Source organism: Harmonia axyridis, chromosome 4, assembly GCF_914767665.1.
Source record: "Harmonia axyridis chromosome 4, icHarAxyr1.1, whole genome shotgun sequence".
In the NCBI taxonomy this organism is placed as follows: Eukaryota; Metazoa; Arthropoda; class Insecta; order Coleoptera; family Coccinellidae; genus Harmonia; species Harmonia axyridis.
Genome location: NC_059504.1, coordinates 5,779,698 through 5,805,918, shown reverse-complemented (window position 1 = coordinate 5,805,918; position 26,221 = coordinate 5,779,698). Strand labels below are relative to the sequence as shown.

Here is a 26,221-nt window from a genome sequence, read left to right as displayed (position 1 = left end):
TAGTTATTGGAAACTCTTTTCTCAAATGATGTTTATCATTTACTGAAGATGAAATGTAAAGTACCACTTCATGATATTTGCACTTGATAATATTTTTTCAACAATAACTGCGAACAAGACACAATTGAATATATTTCTTGTAATCACAGATTTTTTTTTTAGTATTCATTATAAAAGGTGTAATCGTTTTAGTAAAAAAAATTAGCCATGCCGAAAAGTGTCAATTTCACAATACTACAAAACCAAATAAACACTTTTTGAATAATGTCCAGTGTATATTGTTAGCAGAATTTGTAAATATTTTCGAAAATAAAATGTATTCGTATGAAGTTCACATTTGATCTCAGAATGATATTCAATTCTACAAATTTCAGTCATTCTACAATGAAATTCATCATCTCTTTCTCCTTATATTCAATTTTGTCAATATATGACCCATTCCAGTCTTGGATAACTCTTGCACCTCTTGATGTTGGATAAACATTTAACAGTATCGCGTATGAGGTGGTCTAAGGACAAAAGACACAACAAAGGTTAACCAGAACAGCAACAGAACTTGCCTAATATCTCAATATAGAGATCTTGCTAAGCCGACATATCAACATTATGGCTCAACTCAGGTACCAGAGTGAAAAAGCAATCATCGAAAAATGTATAGGAATCGAATTGAAGTTACGTATATTCTGTATTAAAAAAATATTGGTGAATATATATACTCTTGCAGAATACAACCATAGAAGCAATTCATTTTAATGGCTAACATACAATTGTTTAATTCTGGAAAAAAATCGAGTCCCTGAGCGGGACTCGAACCCGCAACCTGCGAATCACTAGTCCGATGCTCTACCATTCGAGCCATCGCTCGGGGAGGTACTTCATTCGGAATTGAACAATTGTCTGTTAGCCATTGAAATATTATGCTATTATGATTTAATTCCAGACAATAGCCAACTTTTCTAAATTACCATAATGCGTACTCAAACCTCAATTGAATGAGTTTCGGGCTTCTTAGTCGTGATCTAATCGTTTTTTGACCTGACATTTCGCCTACAAACAACAGGAAAGAAGAGACATCAATCGTTTATAGTGCCAACCAACCAGAAATTGAGTGGATGTAACATTTATCGCTATTCCTCATCTCTATCCATTTTTGAGGACGTTAACCGCAGCTGTAAGCGAAAGTAGGTGAAGAAGCAATAGGATCATGACTTTATCGACCCTGAAAGGATTCAGCTTCAGCATTATAAGTGTTGAATGAATTGTAAAAAAAATCCTTCAGTACAGAACTCGGAAAAGATTGAGAAATTGATTCTCTGTATTTCCGCCGATTCTATATTTTACTAAAACAATTCTGCGGCAGAATTTCTGCCTCTAAAGTCGACATTTCTCATCTAACATTTATCTATTTTCGTTTCATTTATGTTAATGGAATTGAACATATAGAATGTGCTACGTATTTTGATATTATAATGATTGCAATTTGAGTTGAGTGCAACCTTTTCTTGATTCTATACATAAAATTAACCCGGTAATTAGAAACATTTAGAAAATCAACAGAAACCTTGAATCTAACACATCAATTTGAAATATTCTTCAACAACTAGACACTTGGGAAATTGTTTTTCAAAAAAATTTTTGAAAATCATTCACTATACCTAGTTTCTAAAAGCTAATATTGTATAAGTAAAATACAGAATAAAACTAAGTGATGATTGCTCATGTCCTTAGTAATTTAACATTGACTTATGAAGAGTACAGCTATAGTTTCAAATTCATAACAAAAGAGCCCACCGCAATGAAAACATCATCGCAGCTGACAAGACTGCAGCTATTGGAACTGTTACCACCCAGGCAGAAATAATGTTCCTAAAACAAAATATTATATGTAAAAAAAATGAGTAGACAACATCTAGGATGAAAATATTTGAAAACAATAAAACTACATGTACAACTTTGCTTGAGCCGGTTTTTTTCGAAATTCAAGGTTTTATTGTAAGAAACTGGTTATACATTTAGGATTCAAAGTATTGTCCATCGCTGGCCACTATTTTCTCCCATCTTTTGGGCAGCGTACGAATCCCGCGTTGAAAAAACTGGTCATCTTTTGAAGCGATCCACGAATCGATCCAATTTTTTACTTTTTCATAAGTAAGTAGTTGTAACGGTTATATTTTACACCATTTGAGATTTCGGTTGTTACTGCGCCCTCTAGAGGTTGATTGTGAATTCAACTCGGAATATTCCGTATTAATTTAAATTTGAATTTATTATGGAATAGTTATTTCCGGATAAGTGAGGTCGAATATCATTACCGTTGGGAAATATTTTATAATTTCTGGATTTCTTGTATTACTTTTCTTCTGTGTGGGAAGTTTCGTTTGACAACTGGTAGATTCTGTGGTTAGGAATGATTGTCAAATAGAGGTTATCGGCGATTTGTGATAATTTGGAGAGAAGTTTTTTTTGGAGGAAAAATTGACCAAATTTGAAGAATATATGATCTAGAATCATCCTTATTATAGGCGATTATTTCTTCAATTTGGATAATTCCCTGTTTAGTTTATGGTATTGTGAATATTTCTGGGAAATACGTTTTATACGTGATTATAAAATTTTCCTTCCACAAGGCCCATCTCTGGTATTGAATTCTACTCTGAAGATCTGAGAGGTATGATATCATTTCTATATCTTGTGTCATCATCTGAGATTTCTATTTTATTAGGATTCGCTTCCCGGCGATTAGTTCGAACAACTGTGGAACTTACACGAAGAATATCAAGAAGATCCTTTTCCCTCGAACAACAACTGAGAGGTATAAATCCTTTTGTATTTTGTGAACAATGTCTTATAGTCTTTTATTAGGGTCCTAGTGCCTGGTTGGATTGAGAATCCTAGTGCCTGGATCACTGTTTGGAATCCTAGTGCCTGGATAATTGTTTGGAATCCTAGTGCCTGGTTGAATTGAATAATCCTAGTGCCGGATATCTTTGAGCATCCTAGTGCCTGGGTATTTTGGAGAATCCTAGTGCCTGGATAATTGTTGAGAATCCTAGTGCCTGGTTACGTTCAGGAGTTCTGGAGTCTGGTATATGGTATGGTTTGAGGTTATGGTACTTATTTTCTGGTGAATTTCTGGTGCAGTTCTGATGTATGATACATTCTGATACATGGTACAGTTCGAGTACATAGTATATTGCTGACATATGGTGTAGCTCGAGTAGATGGTACATTCTACGTATAGAGACCTCACCGTTAGATTTGCTGTCAACCTTCAATATTGATTTTGTATCAGGTAACCGGTGCTTGCACTGGCTTTAATGAGTATTGTATTAAGATTTAATTTTGGAATTAACGATTTAGAGTACTGATAGTAAATCAGTCATTTGAATAGGAGTTAACGGTGTTATTATTAATTTTCTATCCATTGATAGTTGTATTGAAGTTATAAGTTATATTGAATAAAGGTTGTTTCATGCTTATTATACACTGTTGCAATTGTAAACAGTTTGCGGTGAGGTGCACTTCACTAACTGGCCATTTATTTTAACAACCATAATACTTGTGTATCCCTTCAGGATTTGTAACTGGAATTTATTATCACTTTATTCAACCTGCTATTTTATACCAGCCAGTTATTACAACCACTGTATTTGTATATTCCTTCTGGATCTGTGGTTTAGGTCAATCTTCTTGTTTACTGGGTTATTTGTCTTGTTTAGTATCTGGTATATTTGGAGTCTGTTGAACTCTGTTTACGTTTAGGTTTGGTATTGAAGTTTTAGGTTTAACCTGAGCCGAGTGTAGGCTGATTAAGGATTCTGTTGTCAGGATTAGGTTAGGTATTATAGGTTATAGAAAGCCCTTCTGGCATTTGTTGTTGATTATAGTTTATAGGAAGCCCTTCTGGCATTTGTTAGTATTAGGTAAAGTTTTTGGGAAGCCCTTCTGGCTTTTGGTAATTTAGAGAATTCTTTTTCATTATTTTTTTTATTATCAACCACTGCAGAAATTTTAATTTTATTAAACGTTTGACTTGAGTGATTTGTTTTATTGCTACTCTGGTAGAGGAGTACGCAAGTTATTCTTAAGACAGGCATATCTCTACCTGGCGCCCATTATTAACGTCCATCTAATTTTGAAGAACTCACTCCCATCTTCACTGAGTGTAGTCGCGAGCCGAATTTAAGCCTTGTGACCGGCTTACTCAAGGTCGACACGTCACATAGTGCTGGTCAGACAGGACGTGTGCCATTGATCGAAACAAGTGATAGTCCAAGCTGACATGTTTGATCATAGCCACTTATAGTTACAGCCATCTATTGCAAAACGGCGGAAGCAAAGTTGTACACCTAATAAAAAAACAAATATTCACCTGAACAAACTCCAGTCTACTCCTTTTTTTGAACTACTAAAATAACCAACAAACACAACTGAGCCGACTTTACAATGTGTGGTTGATATGGGTATTCCGACTTTACTTGCCAATAATACTGTAAAAGCTGCGCCTATTTCTATTGTAAATCCTCTGCAAAAATTTGAAAAAATGACCTTCACATTTCGACATTTTTTTTCGGTTTTACTTACGTGGATGGAGTGATAGTGGTTAAATCTTCTCCTATTGTCTGAATAACTCTCCTACCCCATAACCAAAGCCCTACTGAAATGCCAAATCCACCATAAAGAAGAATATAAAATGGGGTTTCCGACTTCTGTTGAACACTACCTTCAGTGTAAATGAGCCAGAGTGTAACAAGAGGTCCGATTGCATTACTGAAAAGAAATGAAGGTAGAAAATCATTATTGTTGGGTTGTTTATCTAGATCATGAAATTGGGCATGAGAATTCGAATGATCATTTCATTTTTCGATATTGTGCTTGAAATTTATTATGTTTCTAGTGCTGCGATCAACAAGCATGAATTTGGTGTTTTATAACATACTAGGCAACCCAAAGTACATCCTTTGAAGTGTCAAATTATACTCTATGATTGTTCGCTAGGTTGGAGGAAAAAGGAAAGTCTTCTTTTCTTTTCCGTACGATTTTTTCGAAAACATTTTGATGTATAAACCTTCTCATGACAGTAATGAACACAACAAGAAAAGAATTGACGATTTCTAGAGAATTATTTGAATTTTTTTTTGGATATCGGTAGCAGATACGGCAAATTCACAAGAAACTGAGAAGTGTATAGTAATGGAACAAAGTTTTTTTTTTGAGTACCATAGTGGTCCACCAAAAAAAAATTCAGGAGCAAAGAAGCAGACACTCTGTTCCAGAAAAAATATCACCCTGTAGATTTGCGTTCAAAATTAGTATATCACATGATGAAGACTTCAAGTTGGAATATCAATGCCAAATTCAAGTTAAATATCTTGTGGAAGAGAAGGTGCTATGAGAAAAAAATCTAACTCTAATATCCTCTGTATTTCTCGAAATGATCTGAGGAATCTGAAATTTTCCTTTGTACCTAAAATTTAGAAACGCTTTGTATGCATATACCTGAATTTTTCTGTGGTTCAGCTTACATTTTTATTAACAGAGGTAAAAGGAAATAAAAAACTATTTTTCACTCACCTCACATCGTTTCCACCATGAGCAAAACTTCCAAACATTGCAGTCAAAATCTGCAAGAAACTGAATAACCTTGAAACGCCCTTATTTTCTAATGTTTCCTCTTCATCTTGTACCTCCAACGTACAAGATCTGTCAGGTTGAAGCGCAACAGCACTCTTGCTTATTATCAGTGGGACGCCACTGGAACTCGGCGACAAAACTGGATTAACATCTATCTTGCTTTCAACTAAATTGAGCTCTTTAGGTCTCTCAGGCTTTTCTTTTTGAACTGTTGAATCTTTGGCAGGAGTATAGCCGTTTTTGCTATCTGCTGTTTGTATTGGAAAAATGTATTTTGCTGCTGTTAGTTTGTTATCCACTGAACTTAATTCTGTATTTTCTGAGATCACAGTTAATTGACGCTCTAAATTCGCTGAGTGCCTTTTTTTAGGACTACCCTCTGGAGAGGTATCTGAAAAATTAAAATGCAATATGATTACAAGGTTACAACTTTCTTTCAGATATCAAAATATACTAACTGACAAAGAAACTGCAACACCCAGAAGGAGCTGTTTGAATTTAAAAAATTTTTTGGTGAAACAAAGGATAGTATAGCAAGAAGTAAATGATTGAAATTTGGAGAAAAAACGAAGGGTTCACATTTTTTTTCAATACATTTGTTAATAATGTGTTTGTCCACCGCGATTATCTATACACTCCCCAACACGTCTCGGCATTGATGCAATAAGGTGGTCTATTTCTTCTTGAAAGATACTATCCCAAGCTACCTGTACTTCATGTCTCAGAGCCGCCAAAGTCCGAGGGGGCTGGGGTAAATTTCCAAGCCTTCTACCCATGATGTCCCAAATATGTTCTATGGGCGAAAGATCGAGTGATCTGGGCGGCCATGGCAAAAGATTCACATGGGTCGCTTCGAAAAAGTTCAAACTAACTCTGGCAACATGAGGTCGGGCATTATATTGCTGAAATATTGGATTCTCGAGCCGGTTAAGGTAAGGGAGAATATATGGCTCAACTATTTCTTGAAGGTAACGCAGCGCTGTCATGTTACCTCGAATAAAGACCAAAGGTGACCAACTTGCATGTGCAATAGCACCCCATACCATAACGCCTACTGTCCGGTGTACTTAACGCTCAACATCAAACTGTCTTCACGTCTTCCTCCCTGACGTCGTCTAATTTTTCTTCGACCATCATGTGCACCCTAGGATATTCGAGATTCATCAGAAAAGACAACCTGATGCCATTCCACATTCCAATGTTGACGTTCTCTGCACCACTGTAATCGTTGCCGGCGATGCTCAACCGTCAGAGGTAACACAAGATGGGGTCGATAATGCTGCAGTCCAAAAGACCTTATCCGGCGGTAAACCATTCGGACAGTTACAGGATGGCCTTGTTCTCCTAACCATTCATCAGCTAAAGATCGAGTTGTCGCAAATCGGTCTCTAATGGCCATAAGTCTCAAACGTTGATCTAGAACTTCATTTGTGCCCCTTCGTCGTCCGGTGCCTACTCTTCTTCGATTTTGGACATTATCAAATCACGCTCGACAACATCTCATAACAGTAGTTGGATTTTTGTTCGTACGGTTAGCTATTTCTCGAAATGACAACTCCGCCTGTCGTAGACCAATAATTCGACCTCTTTCAAATTCACTTGGCTGGCGAAAAATTCCGCGTACACGTGCTCTAGGCATTTTAACAATATATCGAATTCGTCATCCTCGTCGTTTGCGACTATATTCTAAGGAAATAAAACATATTTTAGTTTATTAATTCTTACCAGAAGACTCTCCAATGTTGAAATTGACTCCGTGTTTCTGGTTTTGAGCTTCAGCTTCCATTCTTTTTCGCTGAAGAGGCACTACGAACAACCATATGAGAAACATGGCAATAATTGCTATGGATACACTAATTGTCATAGCCATCCATAAAGGAATATCGTCCATATAGAGTAACTTGGGTCCATCGTGTATAATTGAGAAAACATTTACAAAAATGGTAAAACTATAAAACAGAGGAAGGGCGAAAAGTCCCGATTCCAAGGGATTTGGCCTGCTTAGGATGCATTTTTTTATTATCCACAAGAACAGGATGGAAGTAAGACCGCTCAGTACAGGTGATATGAACCAAGATCCAACTGAAATATAAGACAATTCAGTTAATAAAATACACACCTCGCAAAAATCTATGGGTATTGTTTATTACCTACATTATAACGGGTGTTTTTTTACGAGGTATATAACTTTAAGTTGGCATTACTGTTCAAGATGGCGACCGATTTAACAGCTGCCAAGTGATTTATTCTCCGTTTGGTTTGGCAACTCATCATGAACAGACTCACGCCTGAACAATGCTCGCAAATAGTGCAATTTTATTTCGAAAATAATGGTTCTGTTCGAAATACGTATCGCGCACTACGTCCATTAGCGATGAAGCGCACTTCTGGTTGAATGGCTACGTCAACAAACAAAACTGCCGCATTTGGAGTGAAGCTAATCCTCAAGTGTATGTCGAAACACCGTTAAATCCAGAAAAACTGACTGGTGCGCTTTATGGGCTGGTGGAATCATTGGTCCGTACTTCTTCAAAAACGATGATGGCCAGGACGTTACTGCAGTCAATGGTGATCGGTATAGAGCCATGATTACAAACTTTTTCATTCCTGAATTGAACAACCATGATGTCCAGGAGCTGTGGTTCCAACACGACGGCGCAACATGTCACACAGCTCGTGCCACCATCGATTTATTGAAAGACACGTTTGGTGACCGCCTAATTTCACGTTTTGGACCTGTGAATTGGCCTCCAAGATCTTGTGATTTAACACCGCTAGACTACTTTCTGTGGGGCTATGTAAAGTCATTGGTCTATGCGGATAAGCCAAAAACCCTTGACTATTAGGAAGACAACATTCGCCGTGTTATTGCCGATATACGGCCACAAATGTTGGAAAAAGTCATCGAAAATTGGACGTCCAGATTGGACTACATCCGAGCCAGCCGTGGCGGTCATATGCCAGAAATCATATTTTAAATGTAATGCCACAAGATTATCTTACGGATAAATAAAATTCATGTCAATCGAATAATCCATCGTTGTTTTATTGCAATTTAATGTTCTATAGCTCTAAAAAAACACCCTTTATTACCTACTCTGAATTTGCTCAAAATTCGAAAATGCAGAAGTTGTAACGAAATTCTCTTATGAATCCTTTTACTTACCAATTTTTCCTAACGTCCACCAATGCACACCATTTGTTCCCCTTGCTACCAGACTATATCCTACAGTGGCTCCAACTATACTATGGGTGCCGGAAATGGGCAGCTTCAAAAATGTAGCTGCTATCAACCAAACCGCACTAGAGCCAAGTGCGCTTAAGCAACCAAGCATAAGTTCAATCTCATCATTCTTGTATAAATTTACATCTAATATACCTTTTCTCATTGTGTCTGAAACTTTGTAACCTACAAAATCAAATTTATCAGTATCGAAGAATGTTTTGGAAAAAGGTAATCGAAAAATGTGTTTTATATCTATAGGGCGCTCCTAAATTGGAGATACAAACGACAATGACTGATACCTCGGATCATTTTAAGAAAAAAAAGAAAGAGTTAGCTTTTTCTTATAACACATTCCCTTCACATGATACTTAACTTAAATTTGACATTTCATTTTAAAGTTTCCATCATGTGATAAATTAATTTTGAATATAAACCTCCTACACTTTTGGTTTCTTGTAGTTTTGTTGTATCTGCTACCGATTTCGAGAAAAAAATGTCAAACAAATTCTCTAGTAATCCTGAAGATAATCTAATTTACTATAAAGATCCAGTTAGTAAGCTGCGATGAAAAAATAAATTTTTTTCGTACTTATTCACCCAATCTGTAGCGAAGATTGAGAAAGATTTGATAAACTGGTTTAACAATCCTAAAGAAGCTGGACTAGAAACATCGAAAACAAAGCGTTTGTGGTGTTATGTTTATAGGATCTTTTTTCTTGAATTTGTCCAAGAAATCTATCATTTTCCTTTGTACCTCTAATTTAGGAACATCCTGTAGTTCGTAGGTATACGAGGGTTGCCTTTTATATTTAGGGAATTAGCAATCCTGGTTACTTAATGTTAAAATCGACGTTACCTTCGTGAAGATTTACATTTTTTTATCTCAGAACGTTGTAACATTCTAGTTCAAATTTTTTTGTTGGCAGAGACTTGAAAAATTTTCGACATTTCGAAATGTTTTTGTGAAATAATTTTTTATGAATTTCGACGAGGATTAACTCAACAACAATTTGACTTTTTGGGATGAAGCTCCAACCAAAACCACTGTTCATACATATAGTGATTTCAATCAGTTTGCTCTACGACAAATTTCGTGAAGGTCTTCCAAAAGTTGTTGTGGCAGAAAACATGGATAAAATAATGCGAGATCGTCATGTAACATAGCGTGATATAGAGGCACGTTTACACATTAGTTACACCATCATACATTCGATTTTACATCAACATTTGGCCGTAAAAAAAATTGCCAATTTATTGATTGGACAATCGCCCATAAAGAGGCTCAGCAATTTGATAGCGGTGGTTCAAAAGACTTTAATAATATCGTGACTGGTGACAAATCTTGCATATATTGCATATATGAATCTAAAACTAAAAATCAGTCGACCGTATGAGTTTTACCAGATCAACCAAATCCAACAAAAGTTTCTTTGCAATAACCTAACATGTGGCTACTGGACTATTAGAAAAATTTAGAACAATCAATTCTGAGTGATACACGATCATTTGTTCATCGGAAGAGTTTTGAAAATTCGAAAAAAAAAGGTGCAGAAGAATCATCCTTCTTCTTGACAATGTGAGCTCTCACACTTCGGTTGGAACAAATGAATATCTGAGTGGTCAAAACGTCGAATTGATGGGTCATCCGCCTGATTTAGCACCCAATGACTTTTTGATGGGTCATATAGATAGAGAATAAATTGCCTGGCGAGCATTTTCCAGCACCAATATAAAGAATGTTGATGCCTCCAAAATGCATATTTTGGTGCAACCTGATTTGGAGTGAAAAATTTTTATGAAAATTGGTTTAAACGTATGGAAAAGTGTATTAATCTTCATGAACAATATTTTGAGAATGGAAAAAGCCGTTCAAATGATATATATATACAGTGTGTTTTCTCATCCCTACCCGAAATATAACATGCAACCCTAATATTTATTATTATCTGTATCTTATTTTCAGTATGCTCAACGTTCAATGGAATTTTATTCAAAATTTGTAGCATTTTCATATCACAAATTTAATGGAGGATTGTGCATTCACTATTTTTACCACTTATTAGGTATGTTCATCATGAAATTCGTGATTTTGAGTAGAATAAACTAGAAATTGTGTCTAAGTGTGTTATGATGTGATATTTGTAAATTTTTTTAATACGTACCAATTAGCATAGCTCCAGCAACTTCGAAAAAAGTGGCCAAACAACATGCTTGAACAATGGTCAGCACCTTGGAGCCCACACTGGTACCAAATGAATTGGCAACGTCGTTGGCACCAATTCCAAATGCCAAAATAAAAGCTATTATAAATCCTAATACTATCAGCCATATTAAACTAGGAGAATACGGTTCTAACATTTTTATTTATTAGAATTATCTTATTACTTCTGTAATAATAAGATACACAGCCATTGTGAATGTAAGCTGTAATGGAAAAAAAAATAGATTAATTTAATTTGATCACTATATAATTATCACACTGGCAGAGACAATTTTACATCATCTCCCTGAGCACCTTAAACATATACTGTCAGTAAGTCGATTTATACTGATAATATTTACTTTCATCAAATATTTGGTGTAAAGAATTGTTTTCGAGGTCTTATTGGTCTGTTTTTGAACATCTAATGAAAATTCATTTAAAATCGTTAAAAATATTCATTTCACTGTTTTTGTTCAGGAATAATTGAATTATAACCTGCTATTAAACTCCACCTTTTGAATTTATACATTTGAGCTCAAGTGTTTCGAAGTTGACACAATATTTATTTTCAAAAACTGTTAAGATATTGTCAACAAAGTTTTCGTATGCGGATTTGAATTCAAATTTACTATTATAAGATAAGAAGTCTTGAAACTGGATTTTTCCTGATAAAACGTAGAATAAATAAAGGACATAAACCTTGCGTATACACTGTAGAATAAAGAGTATCTTAACATAGGTCACTGAAATCTAAATAGCTACTGATCGAATTGAAATTACCTATTCTTTTGAAGAAAAATGATGAAATTTCGTCACCTGGAAATTAACGCTAGAAGAACTGTTTTTGAAGGTCAGTTAATGAATGAACTTACATGATTAATACTAATTCATTGAATTCGGAGAAAATAATAATAATGAGCAGTGTTTGAAGCCGTTTAAGTGCAATAAACCTGAATTTTTGCATCGATTTGTGACAATGGATGAAACATGGCTCCATCATTCCACTCCGGAGTCCAATCGACAATCAACTAAGTGGACTGCACACGATGAACCGAATCCAAAGCGAGGAAAAACACAACAGCAAGCTGGCAAGGTTATGATATCAGTATTCTGGGATACGTAAAGTATAATATTCATTGATTACCTCTAAAAGGGCCAGACCATCAACCGCGATTATTATATAGCGTTATTGGATCGTTTAAAAAATGAAATCGTTTAAAAACGTCCCCATTTGAAGAAAAAAAAGGTGCGGTTTCATCAAGACAGTGTCATAAATCAATGAAAACAATGGCATATTGCATGAATTGGGCTTCAAGTTGCTTCTGCATCCACCGTATTCGCCAGATCTGGCCCCTAGCGACATTTTTCTGTTCTCAGACCTCAAAAGAATGCTCGCTGGAATGAAATTTAGCTCCAATGAAAAATTAATCGCCGAAACTGAGGCCTATTTTGAAGCGAAAGACAAATCGTACTACAAAAATGGTATCGAAAAGTTGGAAGATCGATTTAATCGTTGTATCGCCCTCGAAGGCAACTATGTTGAATAATAAATTCGAATTTTACCAAAAAAATGTGTTTTACTGTGGTAGACCGGGGATTTTTCAATTGGCCTGTTACATATTTTTTTTATAGTAATATACAGGGTGTTACTGAATAAGTGCTAAAAACTTCAGAGAGTGATTCTCTAGAAAAAATAATTACAGTTTGCTATAAAATTTTGTTTGCTAAAGCTTTGATATACGGAGATTTTTTTAAAACCGATTGTTTATTGATCTGAAACCAGTTGGAATATCCAAATGAAATTTGCTGGGATTCAAGATGTAGTTATTGCGCATTTATTGACATGCAATTAAGCATTTAATGTTCATCATTGGTGCGTATACGGATATTGAAAAAATGGTGCGCCACTGTGATACTTACGGTGTTTTGCATTAAAATGAAAATAATAAAACAATATTGAAAGTGCAAGCTGAATCATTCTGTCTCCTAAGAATTTAGCAAAAGAAATAACTGTCACTAAAAAACGAATCAAGAAATGAAAAAGTACAAATGAAAGTACAAATTTTCATGAATATTCAAGAATATTTTGCTCAACTTCCTAAAGTTTTCATAAGGAACTGAAAATTTTCTTATTCAGTAAAAAACGGTAGTGCATGGAACTATAATTTCAATTCCACCAAAAAAAATTTAGGTTTCGAAAATAAATTTACCTTCAAATTTTTTCGACGATCAAACTGCACTCACAACCCAAATTGCTTCCGGTTTTTAACATACCGTAGTACACCAACTTCTCACTTCACCTGAGAGCTTGAGGTTCTAGCAATTAGTCATCAAATTAATCAAGCTCCTGGTGGGTGGTTATTAATTTCAGCAATTAAATTTGGCCTGACTTTAGAATCGGGATGATCAAGTAAATGGGTCATAACAATAAGAAAACAGGAATGAGGAAATGCGGTTGCACAGTTCAGATCTGGCGAATTGTTGTTGTGCGTTGGAGCTTGAAAATAACTAACCGCAAATGGTCTACCTTTTCATCGAATACCAGCCGGGAGCTTGTATAGGTTAATGAAAAATCCATAGGTATTAGAAACCAGGAAATATCCTTCTTATTTCCCAGATTACGGGATTATTTGTTTCCATAAGTTGATGGTTTGAAGTAGTGGTGGATTTACACATTTGCCGACAGTAGGCTAACCAATTTTGACGCTCCTACTGGCCTCTACAATTCGATATCTAGTTCACAATCATAATATTGGCATTTTTGTTTTAACAATTCAATGTATCGAAGTATACAGGGCTAGAACTAAAGGGTGTTTTTTTTAGAGCTATAGAACTTTCAATTTCAATGAATGAATTCTATTTATTCGCAAGATAATCTTGTGGCATTACATTTTAAATATGATTTCTGGCATATGACCGCCACGGCTGACTCGGATATAGTCCAATCTGGACGTCCAATTTTCGATGACTTTTTCCAACATTTGTGGCCGTATATCGGCAATTACACGACGAATGTTGTCTTCCAAATGGTCAAGGGTTTGTGGCTTATCCGCATAGACCAATGACTTTACATAGCCCCACAGAAAGTAGTCTAGCGGTGTTAAATCACAAGATCTTGGAGGTCAATTCACAGGTCCAAAACGTGAAATTAGGCGGTCATCAAACGTGTCTTTCAATAAATCGATTGTGGCACGAGCTGTGTGACATGTTGCGCCGTCTTGTTGGAACCACAGCTTCTGGACATCATGGTTGTTCAATTCAGGAATGAAAAAGTTAGTAATCATGGCTCTATACCGATCACCATTGACTGTAACGTTCTGGCCATCATCGTTTTTGAAGAAGTACGGACCAATGATTCCACTTGAGGATTAGCTTCACTCCAAATGGGGCAGTTTTGTTTGTTGACGTAGCCATTCAACCAGAAGTGCGCTTCATCGCTAAACAAAATAAAATGGATGTAGTGCGCGATACGTATTCCGCACAGAACCATTATTTCCTAAATAAAATTGCACTATTTTCAAGCGTTGTTCAGGCGTGAGTCTATTCATGATGAATTGCCAAACCAAGCTGAGAATAAATCACCTGACAGCGGTCAAATCGGTCGCCATCTTGAACAGTAATGCCAACTTAAAGTTATATACCTCGAAAAAAACACCCGTTAGCTCCAAAATATCTCCAATGGTTCTCGAGATATCTCGAAAAAACTAAGAATCAGATTTTCTTATTTTCTGTATCGCTCATTTGTTTTTGGAGATAACTTCACGAAATTTGGTTTGTAGCCATTATCCATTATAGAGACTTCAATGTTGTGGTCAGATATTTTCTGTTTTCCATTGTTTCAGAGACGCGACAGTCAATTTTTTTCTTGTGGATGCCATATTGGTTTTCGTTATGAGGTGATAAAAGAAACTATACGAATTCAACAATGTATCACACACTATGAAAATATCGAGTCTAAGTACGCAAATTTGAAGAGTTGTTATGAAATCATCACTTGACTATCGCGTCTCTGAAACAATGGCAAACAGAATAAATCTGAAAACACCATTAGTATCTCTATATTGGATATTGGCTATAAACCAAATTTCGTGGAACTATCTCCGAAAGAGTTATACAGAAAAAAAGAAAATCTCGATTTTCAGTTTCTTCGAGATATCTCGGGAACCATTGGAGATATTTTGGATCTGTTCACATCAACACACTCATTCCTAAATAACGCAACTTTTTTGTAATTTAAGCCATCCTGTCTTTCTAACGGTTTTCGATATCCTTGTAGTGGCCCTCTAAATAGTTCTGACCCTGTATAGTGTGGTCCCACGAAAACTTAACACCTTGATTTTCCGGAGGAAGTCGAAAAAGTTCAGAAATATAGGGACCAGATATAACGCCAGTGAGAAATAAAAATTATGAGTTGATTAAATAGAAAAATATCAAATTTATTCAGCGAGTAGGTTCTGAGAATTAACAGCTTATTTTTAGTCAGGATTTTTTCACATTATTTGAGCACTATTTCGTCAACAGAGTGAAAAAAATCGTCTCAAACAAACGATATAGATAGATATTTTCAATATCTATAAGACAAACTAATTTCTGGTAAAAATTTTCCAGCCTACTCAGTCTGCTGATAAATCCGCCACTGGTTTGAGGGAAGGGTAGAATTCAGATAGGGAGGCCGAAAAAAGTTTGGTTATAAGAGCCGATAAATATAGGTGTAATCTAACTTTCTTTTCAGGAAAGAAAGTATCTTGCCAGCATAATAATTGGATGATTCAGGGAGATCGTCTAATCCTCTTTCAGTTATAAGATTAGTTTGAGATAAAGGCTAGATTATTTGTATTCAGGGAAGAGTAAATCTTTGCTCTTTTCGCTCGATCAAAATATGAAAGATCTCGTGAGATCAATTTGATGAATGATTACAGATTCAGATAACACTGAATGAGGATGAGATGGCTTATGATATACAGGGTGAGCGACATCAAAAAGTACAGGCGAATATTTCCGTAAATATGTGTTTTTCTGAAAAATGTTGAGAAAGGTCAACTGGTTTATTGTTTTTAATAATAATTCTCGAACGTTGGAAAAAAAATTAAACATGAAAAAAATAACTACGCTTTGAAAGGTATAAGATTTCAGAATTTGAAGGAAAATCATCGGTGTGCCATCCAAAATTTTTGTCGCGAACTATACAAGTATAAAAATAAATCCTCATAGCTCAAGAATACAATCCAGGAATCTTCAAAGCCAAAAATTAAGGAGACACAATTAAAAAACATGGCATATTCGAAAACTTAACAACTTATGAATATAAAATTAAATATACATAGGTATATGTAATTTTATATTCATGTGTTGTGAATTGAAGTGAAGTGAAGTGAAAATACTTTTTAACATCAAAACGAACGCCAAACAGACATTTTTAGCATACTCTTAATAGAATCGCAACATCTACAAGATTATACATTACTCGACCCCTATTGCCTTCAAGAATCTTGATGGGTTTTCCACACCACTTAAGGGGATGTTAGGGGATATCCCCTTCAACTTAAATTGACCTCTTTTGGCGTTTTCCGGAAAGCCTCATGCTCTGTTTTATTTGGGCCATTCTGTAATAGCGCTCAACATACATTGGAGAATGATCTAAATATTTTAGTTTCATAAGCGATCTACTAAATTGGTTTGGATATAATTTGACGATCGAATTCATGTATTTATTTGAAAATTATAATTTAATTATCAAAGGTTATTCCACGAGTCCTTCAGATATTATAGATAATTTTTTTCTTTTCCACGAAAACTTGTTTATTTGGCAGAAATATGATAACAAACCGATTGATAAAATCACGAGTCCGTTAGGACGAGTGATTTTGAATTTTTCTTGGAAAATTCGACTGTATTCCTCAACATAGTCACCGTCAAAAGTGATACAAAGCTGCTTAAACTTGTCAATACCTCATCTGAGGTTAAGATTCGTCTTTGTTTTTGAAATAGGCTTCAATCTGAGCATCACTTCCTCATAAGACCCAAATTTCTTTCTCATCCAGCTAGTTCTTTGCTTGCACATTATTTTTCCCAAGAAAAAAAGTGTATTATCAATACACGAATCTCGTTTCTATCAATTTTTCGAACAAAAACAAATGTAGCGTCACTTATCTTTCAATATCTCGATCTAAGCTTAACTCTATTTTCCGTTATTTTGACATGCATCTTTTGAAGATTAGAAAAAAAGTTTTATGGTGCCATCTGATTATTTAGTGACGTGTAACATTATCTTGTTTTGTTTATTCTAATCATAAGGAGGGATATCTTCCAAGATACCAAAAATGTTTTCCTTAGTCGTAAACAATATCAGATTTTGGGAACATTAGATGGATTTTTTGTTTTTTTGAATGGACACCCTATATTTTGGCAAATCCAGCATAAAAGTGAGAAATTTTAACTAAAATCTGACATGCATTTTCTCTAATGGAGTAATCAAAAGGGTGGTAACCGAAATCGTAAGACGTTAGAAAATACACGTAAATATGTCCTTTCAAAAGCAAAGGTTACACATGTTTCTGTATGAAAACATTGTTTTTCTTGGAATTGGACTACTCAATATCTTTTTACCACAAATACTCTATATTTTCAGAGTAGGGGTATTAAAAATCAAAAGTTTTTTGAACTAACTTTTTTTTTATCTGCTCTTGGCATGGAATTTGTCTCATCTTACTGAAAGTTCCGAATATGCGACCCATAAAAAGTTAATTTTCAATGTTTTGAGCCACATCCAAAGAATAAACAAGCAAAACAGAATACACGTATAATATTTGTGCAATGGGAAGGATGCATGATGCACTTTTGTGAATATATCGTCAATCCCTATGATACAACATTTTCGTTTCACAATAACTCAAAACAGAATCGATGATTTCTGTACACAAAAAATTGAGTCAATCATAAACAACACCGATTGGATTTTGGGCAGCAGTAATTAGATTTTAGAATTCGGTCAAGTTCAGGTATAGCAACCTGAATTAGTTCATTTATCGATCGACATCAAAAGTTATCTGAACAAACACTTGTTTATGTACTCTAATTTAGGGATGAAGCTAGAAATTGCCCTGGTACACATCTCGCAATATCTATCGATCTTATTCAAGCTGCATGCACGTGTTGAACACCTCTAAATCTTCCGGCAAAGTTGATGCCATGCAAAACGAAACATAACAAAGTAACTACGTATCTACAGAACCGAAAAAACATAGACAAGCAAATGTGATTGAAGTCAGACGGTAGATATTTACTTTGATTTCTGCAGAACTGTTCACATGAGTGGGAAATATCAATTTTCCGCAGCCATATTTGATCAAGCACAGGCACTGCTTGTTCAGGACCGACAAGCCAGATGTCCTGGAGTCGACTCAATGCGTTTGGGGGCTGAGCGGGAATTTCCCTTTCGCTTCTAGGCAGTGCGCAAGGGTGTTCGATCTTTTGTGGCTTGTGCCAATTTATTCCGATGAAATTATGGGGTTCTGATTGTTATTGGAATATGTCAGAGCTAAATATTTTCCTATTCGGTCTGGTGATGATGGAAGAGGTCAATAGTTTTGAGTGCTCGTTTTATTTACATCAGAATGCTCATTTTGTCGCGTTGTCTGTAATTTTTGAAAAGAGACTAGGGATCTAGGATTCGTGAATATAAAGGGTGTTTTTTGAGAGCTATAGAACTTTGAATTGCAATAAAACAACGATGGATTATTCGATTGACATGAATTTTATTTATCCGCAAGATAATCTTGTGGCATTACATTTTAAATATGATTTCTGGCATATGACCGCCACGGCTGGCTCGGATGTAGTCCAACCTGGACGTCCAATTTTCGATGATTTTTTCCAACATTTGTGGCCGTATATCGGCAATAACACGGCGAATGTTGTCTTCCAAATGGTCAAGGGTTTGTGGCTTATCCGCATAGACCGATGACTTTACATAGCCCCACAGAAAGTAGTCTAGCGGTGTTAAATCACAAGATCTTGGAGGCCAATTCAAAGGTCCAAAATGTGAAATTAGGCGGTCACCAAACGTGTCTTTCAATAAATCGATTGTGGCATGAGCTGTGTGACATGTTGCGCCGTCTTGTTGGAACCACAGCTCCTGGACATCATGGTTGTTCAATTCAGGAATGAAAAAGTTAGTAATCATGTCTCTATACCGATCACCATTGACTGTAACGTTCTGGCCATCATCGTTTTTGAAGAAGTACGGATCAATGATTCCACCAGCCCATAAAGCGCACCAAACAGTCAGTTTTTCTGGATGTAACGGTGTTTCGACATACACTTGAGGATTAGCTTCACTCCAAATGCGGCAGTTTTGTTTGTTGACGTAGCCATTCAATCAGAAGTGCGTTTCATCGCTAAACAAAATAAAATGGACGTAGTGCGCGATACGTATTCCGCACAGAACCATTATTTTCGAAATAAAATTGCACTATTTGCAAGCGTTGTTCAGGCGTGAGTCTATTCATGATGAATTGCCAAACCAAACTGAGAATAAATCACTTGACAGCTGTTAAATCGGTCGCCATCTTGAACAGTAATGCCAACTTAAAGTTATATACCTCGAAAAAAAAACACCCTATAGAAATCAAACATCAATAGAATATCTTTTAGGTAATTTTAGCATCATACTATCGTTCAGTAATTCGAAATTTTATTACCTGAGGATACTCAATAATGCTTCCAATAGTTCTTTGTTGGTCACCAATTCTAAGAATCCAGTCCTTGGGCGATATATTCTTTCGATTCAAGGTTCCCAATAGACAGGAATATCCTGCAACTACCCATGAGGGTGCCACAAGAGTTGCTGTGCAATAAATATTCTGTTTGTTGCTGTACAGTAGTGCTAAACTTGGCCATTCTGCTGTTTGGTTTTTGGAGTCTTCTTTCAATGTTTCCGTCACATTTTTGAAGGAACCACATTCTGAAAAACACGAATTTAATAAAATATGACCAAGAGGCTGACTGCAAAGTATAAAATGAAATGCAAATATACACATTTCATGTTAAGATGTGAAACCTTTAAAGTAGATAATTTTCTTACCGAATTTTTGGCATGTCAGAGATACAACTTTATCACATGAGTCTACAGATTCCAGTTGCAATAGCAACGAAGTACCAGGAACAATATCGTTCTTAAGTATTATAAATTTGGAAATATCTGTTGGTTTATCCACTTCTTCGTAATTGGTGGAATCAGTATATCCCATGAGGTGGCAAGCCATATTAGAATGGCCAGAATTCCAATTGTCTGAACAGATGAGAGCGGTTTGGTTTCCTACATGAGCCTCTAAAGCAGAGGTTCTTTTTTGAATTGAAAGACGATTCCACTCATCGGATCTATCTCCACAGTTGGCAACTCCGTCACAAACTTTCTGTGTACAACCGCCTCCAATTCTACATTTGAACACATCTGCTTCATACACTGAAAGATAAAGAGTAATATTTAAATGATTTTCCTATTTTCCATACAACTAGTATATCGAACTCATACAAAATGGCGAATGCGCTACTGTTGATTTTTTTAAAGTTCGTTTTCAAGAAATCTTCACCCTGGCATTTTTGATGCCTGCAACTTTCACGCAAGTGTGTTCGATGGATTTCCAAAGTTTCATTCTGATTGGATAAATAATGTACTAATACATAAAGGACAAACATACATACTGCCGTTTTTAAAACGTAGGTGAATGAATATCAACTCACCGCAGTTCATTTCATCCTCTGAATTCATACAATCTGATTTTCTATCGAATACTCAAGATTTTGGTATAGAGGTGTCCTGTTTTGAACAATGGAAATCGTTTTTGGAACATTTGGTCCTTTCAAATTTTGTTTACCATCACAAGGGAATCTAATCCTGCAAATGCGGGATCCCTCTTTAGGAAACCCAAGCAAATATCTGGAATTTCTGGAAAACAATCAATGTCTACAAATGGCCAAGAAGATACATTTGTACTTCATAGCAAATCAACATTACGAAATGAAATTAAAAGTTCTACTGACAAACTGCAAAAAGAGACAACTTAAGAAGACAAAACACAATCCTAAACCGAAGGCCATAAGGTACGTACGTTATTTCAGAAATTATAAGTAAAAATTTGAAATTTTCGAAAAAAAATGGATGAAATTCCCGAGGCTGCAACTTCTCCTGGACGTAAGCTACTCCCGTGAAACCTTATTATGTTTCAGATCAGAACCCGTTGTTCAAAAAAAGTTTTTATTTGAGGGGTCTGTGACGAGAGATAAGTATTTTATGATGGAAATTCGAGTTGTTCCCAAATTTCGAGTTCGAATTTCCTCGAAACTGTTAGATCTACGCAAAATCGGTGAGCGGTGCGAGAATTGACGATCCCTGATTAGTCGAATTTCGATCTCATCCGAAAAATAATTCGTCGAAAAATTTACAAAAAGAGCTAAACTGAAGAGGTAGTAGTGAGTCATTTTATACAGCGAGTTCCAATCAATTTGTATCAAAACTTGAGGGGAGAAGGGAGTTGAGTGGCACCTTGTTTTAAAGGTACTGAATCAATAATTCTAGATTCTACATAGAAAACAACTAGCTCTTCTAAATTTCCCAAACTCTCAAAACTTCTGAGAAGTCTCAAAGAGTGAGTACAAAATAAGATGTATATTTGACTTCCAAGACACTTATGATCTAGAGCCATCAATCTTATCAAATGGAATCAGAACCATCTCATACTGATACATAAATTGCTGTCCAATCTTATCAAGGTTGAAAACATTTTAGTAAATACATCAGTACGAATATGAAAGTAAAAACAGGAAAAACGTTATATATTTCTATGAAGCTTGTCTCATAACCTATTTTATTATTGACGTTTAGACAGATGTCAAAATAAACAAATTTCATGAAAACTGAAAAGTTACAGAAACAGTATTATTGAAAGTTCTGAACATTGTAGGTTTCACATATTTTCTTTATATTGTCCCATTCCTTAACTTTTTCTTTCGATAGGAAGTCAATATGCCTGACCTCGACATCCTTGAAAGAAGGATTGCTGAATTGGAACGGAAAATCCTAGGAAATGATGTGAATGCAAAAAACATTAATACAACAGTCACAGACTCATTATTACAAGCCCAAACAATGATTACATCTGCATTGAGTTGTCGAGATGCCATTACTACTCTAATGGATAGTATGACCAAACTAGACGAGTTTTTAGATCCGTTGTATGTTGCACAGATGATTGATGTTGAATGTAAAATGACCTATATACTTGAAATACACGAGAACTTGAAAAAAGATTATGAGATGTTGAAAGCATTTGAAAAACTCCAAGGAAGCATCGATTCTGAAAACATAAATAAATTAATTGATAATGAGGAACGTATTCAGTTAGCTTCGTTGAAATCTTCTGAAGTTGATGAATTGGGCAAAACCACTACGCAAAATGTAATTAAGATCCTAGTTGGTTATAATAATATGATGAAGAATATCAAACTCTTATTTGGACAAATGAATTTACTTTTGTCAAACCTAGAATCTGGGCAACAGCAATCTCCTGAAAGTGAGGAATGAACAGCTTAATTTTGAAATTATGATGTAATTTTCAAATTCATTTATGTAACAGATTCGTATAAATGCTGAATTACTTTTATATGGATTAAAACAAAGTTTTTATTATTCCGCTGTTAATAGTGATATTCTTGGAAGTTCCCCTCTACAAGATGAGGTATTCTTACTCACAGTTTGAATAAATCTTTTCTTTGAATGGTTCAATCTTCTCAAACTAAAGATTGATAATTATAATTTTAATTATAGCAATAAATATCAAATGAGCGCATATTAATTTTATATTATTGTCAATGAGATAGAATGAAATGTATTCTGATAGCTCAATGTTTTTTCCACTCGAATATAATTTTGAGCAGATTATCAAGATCCATTCGATTTTGATTTGGGGAAGATTGTCAACTAATTGATTCAAGTCTTTCTCTACTAATCAACTCTTCGATCAAAAGATCAACCCTTGAGGGTGGATGCTACCAATGAATATCAGGGAATAAGTTGCAATAAAAGAAATTTTTCGGTAAAAGTTTTATTAGTATCTACTCAATATTTACATGGTCAAACACCGTCACTTATTTTGTATTGGCACAGAAAAATATGTGACTAGCGAAATAAAAACAAGAATAATAAATTCATATTTTTGGACGGATAACATCTAGAATTTCGTTTCAATAATAACATTCGAGAAAACTTTGAGAAATATCATACATTATATACAAATGCCTTATATAAAAATATATTTTATCATTTATGTCAAAATGTTAACAATAATGATAACATTATTGTTTTGTATAAGTATAATACTATAATTCAATATAAAAATTAATCAAATTGGTTACATTGTTCATCAGTACAATATTGTTTGATCTAGTGTTGTAACATAGTATCGAAATATACGAAAATCACATTTGTTTAAAATCTTATCATTTGTTCTTATTAGGAACATATTATATAAAACAAAAATTAGGAGACTCCCTTCAACACTCACATTCCAACAAAGGCACTTGTGAACCTTCACAATAAATATCCAATTTTTGGTACCAATGAGTCTATTATAAAATTCAACTTGGTATATTTTCCTTCATCTGAGTTTTTCAGTTTTATCTCTAACAGTATTTTATCAATTTCAATTCGTAATCACAATGAGAATTGGGTAATTTAAACTGCTTCTCCTACAGTATTCCTTATCCAGTTTGTTAAGTCTTTATTCATCGAAGTGAAGACTAGTGGATGAGAGTGTCCTGCACATTTGTTTGTATGACTAAGTAAACCTTGCACTTGCCACATCTTTGTGTCTTCAGAAAGGCACATCAAGGGGGCTCCAACATCATCCTGTAGAAAAAAAAAGATACTCAATATAAAATTTAAATTAATAAGAGATTAAGTTAAGTTGAAGTATAAAGAATAAATTGCTCTGATGAAGGAGTAGTTGAAGCCTACTTCAAAACCAAAAATGAATTTTTCAAACTTACATGGCATGGAGATGCCTCAGGATCGTTGGATTCTATGCAAATCTCATTGGTGCCCATCATACCATTGTAATGCTTGGTAGAATTGCATTCTTGAATGCTGATGAAAGGTTTCGCTAAATTGTCCTGGTATTGTTCTTGGTTGGAGACTGAAATTAGAAGCCATTGATTAGTTTCTGCAAGAAATTTAAGAAAATTATTTCAATACCTCCTGGAACAATTTTTTTCCATCCAGAAACTACGCATGTTTGACTGTCTTTCACATTTTCTGTAGGTAGACATACTGACTGAACTGATGATGGAAGTTGTTGATTCAATTTGAGTAAAGCTATGTCATTGTTGTAATAGAAGTTGGAGTACTTGACCTAAAAAAAATTCAGCATTATAAATATTGTACTCATAAGTATAAACTTTATTACAGAAATCAATCATCAATAAAATATCTACTAGCTACTTTTAGCATCTTGCTAATGTCCAGTTTTTCGAAATTTGATTACCTGAGGATACTCAATGATGTTTCCAATAGTTCTTTGTTGGTCACCAATCCTAAGAATCCAGTCCTTGGGCGATATATTCTTCCTATTCAAGGATCCCAATAAACAGGAATATCCTGCAACTACCCATGAGGGTGCCACAAGAGTTGCTGTGCAATAAATATTCTGTTTGTTGCTGTACAGAAGTGCCAAACTTGGCCATTCTGCTGTTTGGTTTTTGGAGTCTTCTTTCAATGTTTCCGTCACACTTGGGAATGAACCACATTCTGAAAAACACGAATTTAATAAAATATGACCAAAAGGCTGCTTATAAAGTAGAAAATGAAATGCAAATATACACATTTCATATTAAGATGTGAAACCTTTGAAGTAGATAATTCTCTTACCGAATTTTTGGCATGTCAGAGATACAACTTTATCACACGAGTCTACAGATTCCAGTTGCGATAGCAACGAAGTACCAGGAACAATATCGTTCTTGAGTTTCATCAATTTTGCAATATCAGTTGGTTTATCCACTTCTTCGTAATTGATGGAATCAGTATAACCCATGAGGTGGCAAGCCATGTTAGAATAGCCAGAATTCCAATTGTCTGAACAGATAAGAGCGGTTTGGTTTCCTACATGAGCTTCTAAGGTAGAGGTTCCTTTTTGAATTGAAAGACAATTCCACTCATCTGATCTATCTCCACAGTTGGCAACTCCGTCACAAACTTCCTGTATACTTACACAACCACCTCCAATTCTACATTTGAACTCATCTGCTTTACATACTGGAAGATAAAGAGTAATATTTAAATGATTTTCTATACAACTAGTATATAGAACTTAAACAGAATGGTGAATGCGACACTGTTAATTATGTTCATTTCCAAGAAATCTTATTTATTCTGGCATTTTTTATGCCTGCAACTTTCACGCAAGTGTATTTGATAGATTTCCAAAGTTTTATTCTGATTGGATTCATGATGTACTAATACATAAAGGACAAACATACATACTGTCGTTTTTATATACATAAGTGGATAAATATCAACTCACCGCAGTTCATTTCATCCTCTGAATCCATACAATCTGATTTTCCATCGCATAACCAAGATTTTGGTATACAGCTGTCCTGTTTTGAACAGTGGAATTCGTCTTTGGAACATTTGGTGACGTTACAATTTTGTTCATCAGAACGATCTCGGCATTGTGATCTACCATCACAAACCCAACTTGAAGGTATGCACCTGTCATCCTTTCCACAAGAGAATTCACCTTCCAGGCATTTCCACGACTCTGGAGAATGAATGAAATGTGATCAGTTATGTTGTAAAAAATAAAACATTTCGAAATTTATGATTACTTCTTTCCTTTCATCTCGTAGAAAATTAAAAATCTTTGAAGATGAGGTTCACGAAATAAAAAAAAAATGGTCTCACGTGGAACCAAATCTAGCACTTGTGAATATAACACTCATATAACATTTCTTAGTATATCTGCATTTTGAAGAAGAGAAGTGATGAACCCTCAGGTCATTATTATTTCAACTTACCACAGCTTGTCTCATCGCTTCCATCATTGCAATTTTCTATTCCATCACATACTAAGTGTCTCTTTAGGCACTGTCCACTTTTACAC

General features: G+C 35.0%; 4 protein-coding genes and 1 long non-coding RNA gene across 11 annotated transcripts in view; 2 read left to right on the top strand and 3 right to left on the bottom strand.

The window, feature by feature from the left end:
* Positions 1 to 553: 553 nt before the first annotated feature.
* On the bottom strand, positions 554 to 18,452 carry LOC123678771 (sodium-dependent phosphate transporter 2). 3 transcript variants are annotated; one of them, XM_045615980.1, is made up of 8 exons: positions 18,347 to 18,452; positions 11,023 to 11,284; positions 8,801 to 9,043; positions 7,360 to 7,716; positions 5,575 to 6,025; positions 4,585 to 4,770; positions 4,373 to 4,525; positions 554 to 1,866 (listed from the first exon to the last, which is right to left on the bottom strand). In XM_045615980.1, exons 2-8 carry the CDS (start codon positions 11,216 to 11,218, stop codon positions 1,773 to 1,775), a joined length of 1,680 nt encoding a protein of 559 aa, XP_045471936.1. In that variant the 5' UTR covers positions 11,219 to 11,284; positions 18,347 to 18,452; the 3' UTR covers positions 554 to 1,772. The 3 variants fall into 3 exon arrangements, with proteins under 3 accessions (XP_045471936.1, XP_045471937.1, XP_045471935.1); XM_045615981.1 differs by lacking the exon at positions 18,347 to 18,452 and adding an exon at positions 13,274 to 13,290; XM_045615979.1 differs by lacking the exon at positions 18,347 to 18,452 and adding an exon at positions 11,423 to 11,579.
* On the top strand, positions 2,162 to 4,033 carry LOC123678773. Its single transcript, XR_006747287.1, has 3 exons — positions 2,162 to 2,668; positions 2,723 to 2,812; positions 2,863 to 4,033. It is a non-coding gene; the product is annotated as an uncharacterized LOC123678773 (long non-coding RNA).
* Positions 18,453 to 19,732: 1,280 nt separating the features above from the next.
* LOC123677772 (transmembrane protease serine 3-like) lies at positions 19,733 to 20,814 on the bottom strand. Its single transcript, XM_045614470.1, has 3 exons — positions 20,805 to 20,814; positions 20,146 to 20,526; positions 19,733 to 20,025 (listed from the first exon to the last, which is right to left on the bottom strand). The coding sequence occupies exons 1-3, from the start codon at positions 20,812 to 20,814 to the stop codon at positions 19,733 to 19,735; spliced, it is 684 nt and encodes a 227-aa protein (XP_045470426.1).
* A 1,119-nt stretch (positions 20,815 to 21,933) lies between these two features.
* Positions 21,934 to 22,749, top strand: LOC123678770. Its single transcript, XM_045615977.1, has 2 exons — positions 21,934 to 22,020; positions 22,078 to 22,749. Exon 2 carries the CDS (start codon positions 22,087 to 22,089, stop codon positions 22,642 to 22,644), a length of 558 nt encoding a protein of 185 aa, XP_045471933.1. The 5' UTR covers positions 21,934 to 22,020; positions 22,078 to 22,086; the 3' UTR covers positions 22,645 to 22,749.
* Positions 22,750 to 23,148: 399 nt separating this feature from the next.
* Positions 23,149 to 26,221, bottom strand: part of LOC123678769 (protein piccolo-like) — a 65,398-nt gene continuing 62,325 nt past the window's right edge. For all 5 annotated transcript variants that reach the window (XM_045615973.1, XM_045615972.1, XM_045615975.1 and 2 more), the window contains 7 exons: positions 26,136 to 26,220; positions 25,640 to 25,879; positions 24,985 to 25,371; positions 24,602 to 24,864; positions 24,313 to 24,469; positions 24,108 to 24,253; positions 23,149 to 23,967 (listed from right to left, as the gene is read on the bottom strand). In XM_045615973.1, coding sequence (XP_045471929.1) covers positions 23,794 to 23,967; positions 24,108 to 24,253; positions 24,313 to 24,469; positions 24,602 to 24,864; positions 24,985 to 25,371; positions 25,640 to 25,879; positions 26,136 to 26,220 — 1,452 coding nt within the window. In that variant the 3' untranslated portion in view covers positions 23,149 to 23,793. The remainder of the gene's footprint in view (positions 23,968 to 24,107; positions 24,254 to 24,312; positions 24,470 to 24,601; positions 24,865 to 24,984; positions 25,372 to 25,639; positions 25,880 to 26,135; position 26,221) is intronic.